The sequence below is a fragment of the Miniopterus schreibersii genome (assembly GCF_964146895.1).
Source record: "Miniopterus schreibersii genome assembly, chromosome: 4".
Classification (NCBI taxonomy): domain Eukaryota; kingdom Metazoa; phylum Chordata; class Mammalia; order Chiroptera; family Miniopteridae; genus Miniopterus; species Miniopterus schreibersii.
The window spans coordinates 69,431,627-69,440,670 of record NC_138105.1 but is presented as its reverse complement, the minus strand read 5'-3'; the positions used below and the strand labels follow the sequence as shown (position 1 = coordinate 69,440,670).

The 9,044-nt window shown below is 49.8% G+C and overlaps 1 protein-coding gene across 1 annotated transcript; it reads right to left on the bottom strand.

The window, feature by feature from the left end:
- Nucleotides 1-2,001: 2,001 nt before the first annotated feature.
- On the bottom strand, nucleotides 2,002-8,353 carry QTRT1 (queuine tRNA-ribosyltransferase catalytic subunit 1). The gene is made up of 10 exons (XM_081137174.1): nucleotides 8,083-8,353; nucleotides 7,773-7,841; nucleotides 7,552-7,690; nucleotides 4,705-4,783; nucleotides 4,486-4,601; nucleotides 3,156-3,294; nucleotides 2,823-2,898; nucleotides 2,594-2,703; nucleotides 2,420-2,507; nucleotides 2,002-2,332 (listed from the first exon to the last, which is right to left on the bottom strand). The coding sequence occupies exons 1-10, from the start codon at nucleotides 8,323-8,325 to the stop codon at nucleotides 2,180-2,182; spliced, it is 1,212 nt and encodes a 403-aa protein (XP_080993300.1). The 5' UTR covers nucleotides 8,326-8,353; the 3' UTR covers nucleotides 2,002-2,179.
- Nucleotides 8,354-9,044: the final 691 nt, after the last annotated feature.

Here is a 9,044-nt window from a genome sequence, read left to right as displayed (position 1 = left end):
GACACAAGCGACCTCCCGCCCGGGCCCAAAGCCCTCGCACCACCCCTGATTGGCCAGCTGCGCTGCCACTCATTTAAGTCAGTCAATGAAAATGAGGCACGGACTTAAGGCTGAGGAACCCTTCCCCCTGGGAACCTCCTCGCGGGTTCATTGGACATTAAGAACTGTCGCTGTTAGGCTTGAGCCAATAGCAGCGGGAAGCGACCTGTCAAGGATGGTAGGTGGTGTTTCGGGAAAGGCATGTTGGCTCCGCCCACTAGGGGGAGTTCCGGATTGCCGCAAAGTCGCCAGTTTTATTGGCAGGAAGACCCTCCAATCAACAACGCTGGCCAGTGAAGGGTAGGATCAATTCTTTAGCCACTGGTTTGTCATTTGACACTACCTAGTTCCCTAAAAATTTCCCATTGGTTTATATAAGTATCATTCCATCAGCCAACAAACCGAAAGGAGGGCTTTAACCTCGGAATCTTGACTGATTGAGAACTGTATGTGTCAATCAACAATCTCCCGTTCTCACTCGTGATTGTTGTATGTCTATTAAGAGTCTTCTGGAGCAGAGGTTACGGCCCTCTGTACTCGCCGAAGGGCGACTCCTCTTGGTTGGACCCCATAGTAATCGTCACGAGTTTCCGGGCTCTATCGAAAACCACTGTTACCAGAATGCATCTCGACCCCGGGCTTACAACCCAGCTCTCTGCACGGGGTTCCAGAAAGCTTTGAGGGTGAAAGTTGGCTGTGTTAGTAATTCCTGGGGAGAGGTGGTCTAGCATGGTATTGTCTCCCACTCTCATTCCTATATAAAGTCACACCTCCATGCCTTTGTGAATGCTGGGCCCTCTCCTAAGAATACCTTCCCTTCAGACCCCGTCTTGATGAGGCTAACAAACCCATCGGACTCTTCAAATTTAGCTTATCAAGATCTTTTTGAGTACCCAATGAAACTCAACGGATCCTCTGCCCATAAAAAGACACCTTAAGAAGTAATTTGATCCCTCTGGGCATAGAGGGGCCAGAGAGAAACTGAGAAGGCCAAAGAATGCAAAAGCAACCCAGTAAGGAGTCAGGAACAATGAAGGTGGGGAAGTGGCTGACTGGAGAAATAGTATGGCAGAGTAGCCAATGGTATATGCCTGTTCCAAAACCCCAAACCCAAGTCTCAGAGAGATGGATAAAAAGACGACCGGCAAGATTTGGCATTGCACCATAACCAGAGTAGCAGAAACCTGGAAACAACCAGTTAGGGTGTTTCTGTGGAGCTATATAAATACTATGCAGAAGGTATAAAAAAGATAAGGAAGTCTTCATATTTTGACATGTAAACAATTTGAAATATACTGAGAAAGAAAAAAAGCAAGGTACATAACTGTGTAAAGGGCATTGACATTTGTGAAAAATATGTACACATGGGAAGTTTTTGGAAAAATACATAAACTGATAAAAATAGTTGCATTTTAATGCTATTTGAATGGTGGGTCCTACACATGGATTACTTTTTCAATTTAAATTCCCTTATCTTCTAAGAGCACCAGCTCTGTAATTGCCCATACCTGGGTTAGATCCCGGGCCTGTTTATTTGCTGGGTGACCAAGGGACTTCATTCCCCTGAAACTCAGTTTCCTCAACTGTAAAATGGGGATTCATCATAAAGTTTTAAGAATTAAATGCACGTAACAACCATTTAGAACAGGTCCAGGTGCACCTGCTGGATCACACCTATTATTATCTCTGTGTTTACTGACAGCAAGATTATGCCACATGTTTGCAGAGTGAAGGCTAAGGGCATGAACTCTGGAGCCATGCTGCTACTTCCTTAGTGGTGACCTCGGGTAAGCTACTTCCCCGCTCTGGACCTGTTTTCTCACCTATAAAAACGGGGAGGAAAAGAGTGCTAAACCCTGGAGTGGTTGGGAGGCCTGGGCCACAGGAAAAGGAATGCAGCTCCCCCTCTGGGGTACTTCCTACATGCTGGGCTGTGAGAGGTGGTTTCCAGAGACCAGATGTTGCTATGGTTACTAGTTTATTACTATCAATGCAAGGCAAGAGACACTGACCACAGGGACACTCAGACAAAGAAGGGGACCAAGAGAGGCCACCTCCCCGAAAAAGAACACACGCACTCTGTTATAATAAAAATCCAAACCCTTCAATATCTCTCATCCCCCCCCTCCCCCAAGCTGGGTCAACTCAATGTGATTCCCACAGAGGCCAGGGCTTCAGTGGCCCAGGTGGGATAGAGGGTGGGGTCCCCATACATGGTGCCCATGAAGTCCCGCACAAAGTCAGGAAAGCGTTTCTCCACGATGCTGGTGCGCACAGCACCCATCAGCTGCAGCTATGGGGTGGAGGTATGTGTCAGCCATCCACACCCGGGAGACCCCTATCCCCACCCCTGGTTTGCCCACCCAGGCCACAGGCCCACCTGGTAGGCGATGTTGTGGACAGTGAGGTGGTGCAGGGCTGCAGTGTTGTCACTGTGGAGTAGTGCATGCAGGAAGGCCCGGCTGTGCCTGGGGACAGGAGGTCAAAGCTCAGCAGTGTAGGGTCCTGCCCCCCTCCACTCCTTCCCCCAGCCTCCAGCTCTATCCTTCCCTACTTCTGGCAGGTAGAACAGGCACACTTAGAATCTATGGGGCGGAAGTCCTTCTGGAACTGCTTCTTCTTCAGCTGCAGGTTCCCTGTAGGCACCAGGGCAGAGCCAAAGCGCTGAGAGAAGAAAGGGGTGGGGAAGTCAGGTCAACCACCAGGTCTTCACCTTCTCTGGCCCCAACCCCACCTTGGCCCACCAACTGGCCACCCCTACTGCCCCCTGCCCAAGGCCTCACCGCTGTCCTCGTGGGGAAAACGCAGTCGAACATGTCGCATCCAAGAGCCACGCAGACCACCAGATCAGTGGCATAGCTGGGGGTGGGGCCATGGGGGGAGGGGAGCAGAGTACCTCAAGCCCTGGTCACACAACCAGACCCCCTTCTGGGCCCTCAGACTCCTCCTAAACTGGGACCCTCACAACCGTCCCCAGGGGAGGGCCATGTCCTCCTTAGTCCCCTCCCAGGCAGGGCCGTATCATTTCCTGTGACACACACAGGGGAGGGGGGTCAGAGGGTTCCCAGGAATCCGCCATCCCATAGGTATGGCTATCTCCCCACTTTTGGACATACCCGACCCCCATCAGGTATCGGGGCTTGTCCTTAGGCAGCCTCGAAGTGCTCAGTGCCACCATCCTCCAGAACTGGTCCTTGCTCTCACCCCCACTCAGTCCCCCAATGGCAAAGCCAGGCACGTCCCTCTTGGTCATCTCTGGGGGTACAGGACAAGGTGAGGGGTGACCAGGCAAAAGGAAATGCTGTTTCTCCTCTTCTTCCTCCTCCCCCTCATCCTCTCTGCCCTCATTTCTTCCTCCCCTTCATCTCCTTGGCCACAGCCTTGGTTTTAGGCTTCAGTCACTCTTTCCCTGGGTCCAGCTTCCTCATGGGCTCTGCTTCCTGTCCTACCAGGACTTTCTTCTTTTTTTTTCCAAATATATCTTTATTGATTTCAGAGAGAGGAAGGAAGAGGGAGAGAGAAAGATAGAAACATCAGTGATGAGAGAGTCATTGATCGGCTGCCTCCTGCACGCCCCCAACTGGGGATGGAGCCCGCAACCCTGCATGTGCCCTGACCAGGAATCAAACCGCAATCTCCTGGATCATAGGTCAATGCTCAACCACTGAGCCACACCTAGCTGGGCCCTACAGGATTTTTCTATGGCTCCCCATTGGTTCTTGTAACCCTCCCACTCAACATCCCTCCATGACTCCCCAGTATCTTGTATCAATTAATGCTATCAGGTCTAGAACTCAAGACCTGGGTCCAAATCCCAGCTCTGTAACATCCAAACTGTCTGACTCGGGGTAAGTGACTTAACAGTTCTCTGCCTTAGTTTTCCCTTCTGCAACCTCAGGAACCCGTAGTTCCCACCTTACAGGATGGTTATGAAAACTCAATGGGTTGCCCTGGCCAGTGTTTCCCAGCAGTTAGAGCATCCACCAGCACACCAGAGAGTCACCGGTTCAATCCCCAGTCAAGGGCACATACCTGGGTTGCAGGTTCATCCCTGGCTCTGGTTGGGGCACGTGCGAAAAACAACCAATTGATGTGTGTCTCTTTCACATTGATATTTCTCTTTCTCTCTCTCCCCCTCCCTCCCTTCTAAAAATCAATGGAAAAAATATCCTCGGGTGAAGATTAACAACAAAAAACTCAATGGGTCAGTCTGTAGCCAGCACTTGGCATAGTGTCTGGTGAACACCCAAAAAATTGATGGCTATTAGAATTACTATTATTGTGCAAATGTTCTACTCCAGCCTGCTTCTGGGCCTCTGCCTTTGCCCGGGCTGTTCCTTCCACCTGGAGAACCTTTTCACCCATTAACCTCTGCCTGAGCATGCCAGGCCCATGTGGGGTCCTCAGCGATGTGACAAACCCTAGTCCTGCTGAATAGGGCTCTACCTTCGAGGCAGGTGTTCCGGAGATCAGCGTCCAGCCCACCTTGGATGATAGCAAAGAGATTCTGCTTGTCCGGCCGCCGATGGGCTGCAATGCACCGGTCTAGCCAGCGGATTGATCTGCAACAGGACCAATCAGCCATGTGGGCCTGGCGAAGGGTAGGGAGACAGGGCTGCAGGAACAAGATCGCCCTGATGTGCATGCAGGGGCAGGCACACACACCTGTACATGGCCTCCTCCACACGTGGCCCCGTGACTGTGCTGCTGACCACGTCATCTAGCTGCATGATGATGTCCGAACCTTGGGGAAGAGTGAAAAGTGGGGTACTGTCACTAGAAAAGCCCCCACCTGTTGAGGGAAAACTGGACACCAAAAGTTCCTCTTTGGGTCTTGCTGACTCCCACTTAACACCCTAATCTGTTTATACGGCAGCTAGAAGGAGCTTTCAAAATGCCTTACCTGCTTTTGTTTCCCCGAGCTAACCCCAGCCCTCCCCAGCTTATCCATTCCCTGGCATGTAGATAAAATCTCACTTCTGCAAATTTACCCTTCAAGAACAAAACATTGTGCAAACAAAGTGATGTGTGGCGAACAACAGCAAGATGGGAACCCAAGTGTCCATCACCAGGGACCAGCCCTTAACAGAACGTGCCTTCCCCACCATTCCAAAATCCAGACACTTCTTAAAATCAAAGGCTTTTTATGGCACACTCATTTGGTAGCAAAATCCAAGATGGTTATAATCCTTTCAAAAATCCAATTTAGTATAAAAATTCATGAAGAGTTAATCCAATAAAAGTGAAGTGTATACCACATGATATAGCAATTCCATTCTGGTTATAAACGCACAAGAATTAAAAGGATCTTGAAGAGAAATTTGTACAGCCATGTTCACAGCATTATTCACAAGAGCCAAAAGGTGAAAGCAATCCAAGTGTTTATCGACAGATGAACAGATAAACAAAATGTGATACAGACATACAATGGAATATTATGCAGCCTTGAAAAGGAAATTCTGACACATCCTACAACAACATGTATGAACCTTGAGGATATTATGCTAAGTGAAATAAGCTAATCACAAAAAGATAAATACTGTATGTGTCCACTCATATGAGGTCCCTAGAGTAGTCAAATTCTTAAGAGTAGAAGGGTAGATGCCAGAGGCAGGGAGAAAGAATAATGCAGAGTTATTGTTTAATGGAGACAGGATCTCGGTTTTGCAAGATGAAAAGAATTCTGAAGCTGGATGGTGGGGATGGTTGCACAACAATGTGAATGTACTTAATGACACAGAACTGGAAACTTAAAAATGGTTAAGCCCTGGCCAGTGTGGCTCAGTGGTTAGATTGTCCGCTGCAGGTTCAATTCCCAGTCAAGGGTGAGTACCGGGGTTGTAGGTTCGATCCCCACCCCCGGTCGGGGCATGTGTGGAAGGCAACCAATCGATGTTTCTCCTCTCTCTCTCCCTCTCTAATACTCCCATCTCCCTTCCCCTCTCTCTAAAAAAATCAATGGAGCCCTAGCCAGTTTGACTCAGTGGTTAGAGCATCAGCCCTCGGACTGAAGGGTCCCGGGTCTGATTCCAGCAAAGGGCACGTACCTCAGTTGCAGGCTTGATCCCTGGCCCTGGTAGGGGCTCATGGGGGAGGCAACCAATCAATGTGTCTCTCCCATATCAATGTTTCTCTCTGTTTCTTTCCCTCTCCCCCCCTTCCACTCTCTCTGAAAAGCAATGGAAAAAATATCCTTGGGTGAGGATTAAAAAGAGAAAAAAAAAATGGTTAAGATGGGAGTTGCAGCCTCACAGGGGCTGGGAGAAGCAAGGCATAGGCAGCGGTGTGTCACTGGAGCCTGCTCCCATAGCTGCATTGCCCCATCTGGGCCTTGGTCCCAAATCCTGCATCCACCTGTTGTGGAACTTGCTTACAAGACTGGTGCAACACTAACGCATCCAGGTAGGCACATGTGGAAGAAATGAGGGGCTATGCTCAAAAGCTCATCAACTGTAGGAAGCTGGGAGACACTTAGGAACAAGCCATGTGCATGGCTAACTTCTGGCTCTCAAGAGAAAGACTTCATCCCAAAGCTGTTTCAAGTACTGGCCCCTCGGTACCAAGGTCAGAAGAGGTGTTTTAGAGATACAAATTAAAATACAGATGAAATGATAGAATGTCTAGGATTTGGTTTGATATATTACAGATGATCTAAGGAGATTAGAAAGCTAGAAAAAGGAACAAAGCCGAAAATTTTTTTTAATTTTTAAAAGATTAATTTGAGAGAGAAAGGTAGCGAGGGGGGAGGGGAGAGAGAGAGAGAGAAATATTGATTTGTTGTTGCACTTATATATGCATTCATTGGTTGATTCTTGTATGTGCCCTGATGGGGGATTGAACCAGCCGCAGCCTTGGCATAGCGTGACGACATTCTAACCAAGCTATGAGTCCAGGGCAAAAAAATTTTTTTTAATTAAATAATAAATAGGATATGTAAAATTGCAACTATCAAAAAATTTTTTTTAATGCAAGAGCCCTGGCCAGGTAGTGCACTTGGTTAAAGCGTGGTCCCAATATGCCAAGGTTGTGGCAGGTTCATGATTATGAGTAGAAGCTAAAGAACCTCTATATATGGAAGCACTTGAAAGCACCACCTGGTTGGAAGATTGGAAGGTCTGAACCTGTGTTTTGGTAGTACTTTACAAGATTGAGAAAATGCTCATTGTCCTCATCAAGGAATGGGGGATATTGATATAGATGGTAGGGGCCTAAACCTTCCCCAATCCCCTGTTGTTGCCTCCATTATTTCAACATATCTGCCCAATTAATTTACAATTTAAGAGTAACAACAGCAATAACAATAATAAAAGATACTACATGACAGGCACTGTGCTAAGAGATTTACCAACATTACGTCGTGAATCTTGTGAACTATCCGCATGGGTCAGTTCAACTGAAGCTCAGGGAAGGGGAGAGTGACTTGCCCAAAGCCACACAACATATAAAGAGCCCGCCCGCCTCACCTCTACCCTCGAAAGGCAGGGGAAGGGGCCGCTCCCCGGATCTGCTCACCCAGCGCGTTCTGGATCTCCACGGACCTCTCCGGGCTCAGAAGGGTCTCGTCCCCATCATATGGGGAGCGGAAGCGGACGCCCTCCTCCGTCACCTCGGACAGGGACACCAGGGACACCATCTGGAAGCCGCCGCTGTCCTGAGGGAAAACCATCGCAGGACCGTCAGGCGAGATTCACGGGCGAGGAGCGTCCTCGCTTCCCGCCCCGACCCCACCTCACCGTCAGCAGATTGTGGGGCCAATTCATGAAGCCGTGGAGACCGTGGGCCTTCTGGATCAGCTCGGGGCCCTGGGGCAAGGGGCAAGGGAGCGAGAGTCATGTTAGGGATGAGTGCTGGGAGCTCATTTGGGGGGCCAGGGATGGCTAAATTGGGTCCCTGCCGCTCCCTGAAGCACAGCACAAGGCCTGGGCCACCCGGGGCGCTCCATGGGCGTTTGTTGATTAACTTTTGGAGGCATGCCCATGCCTAGGGGATGCCCCAGGGCTCCCCAAGCTCCGCCACCACCCAGTATGGGCAGAGCCCACCCACCGGCCTCAGACCCAGATGGTAGGTGTTGCCAAGGCAAATGCGGCAGCCTAGCGCGTCCAACTGCTCCGCCGTGATGCCCTTCATGGTGGCCTGCGTTCCCACTGGCATGAATACTGGAGTGGCCACCGACCCGTGCGGCAGCCGCAGCTCGCCTGCCCGGGCCCTGGAGCGGCTGCACTCGGCGACCAGGCGCAAGATCCGAGGTGCCGACTCCAGGGAAGTCGGGTTGGCTGCCGCCGCCATCTTGCCCGCAGGAACCACATGGGCGGTGAAACACCCTGGACCGCGCCATATTGGCTTGTGTCACGTGAGGCGTAAGGACCCCGGAAGCCCTGGGAGAGCATCAGGGGGACCATGGCAACGGACACCGACCGTCAAGTCCTCTCAGGGCGTTGGGTTCGCTTCAACCGCAGCGCGTTGTTGTACACCTGAAACTAACATAATATTGTGTCAACTAATTGGGGTGAATAATAGCATATCGCAATAAGGACATTGTGAAGATCGAATGAGGAGAGATGGGTATAGAACTTTGCAGGGTGTTCTGTTCATTGCTTTGTCCCAAGAGCTTAAAATAGTACCTAGCACGTAGTACGTGCTTAATCAACATTAGTTTATTCAGTGAAAGATGGAATCCCAGATTACAGAAGGGGAGCCTGAGATCCAGAACCTGACCAAACCTATTCATTCATTCATTCATTCATTCATTCTACACCTACATATACATCCCCACTTGTGCCAGCCTCCATTCTGCACAGGAATGAAAGAGGCTGGGTCACGGACTTATTAGGCACTGGCTGTGTTCCACTAATAATAATAGCAATATAAAATACTATATATATCAATGACCGTTATTGTTATTGGAAACGGAGCTGATATCCTTCCTGGCCACCAGAGGGCAATATTACACCAGAATCCTTCCTCATGACCGTGGGCCTAACTGGGCTGATGGAAGCAAAAACCTG

Bases quoted from the DNA above. Each gene is read 5' to 3' on its own strand.
- QTRT1 (XM_081137174.1), bottom strand. From the start codon at position 8,325: ATGGCGGCGGCAGCCAACCCGACTTCCCTGGAGTCGGCACCTCGGATC. The intron at 4,602-4,704 runs GTGTGTGTGCCT...GTCCTGTTGCAG, and splicing joins GTGGAGGAGGCCATGTACAG to ATCAATCCGCTGGCTAGACC. The intron at 2,704-2,822 runs GTGAGGCCTTGG...TTCTTCTCTCAG, and splicing joins TTTTCCCCACGAGGACAGCG to CGCTTTGGCTCTGCCCTGGT.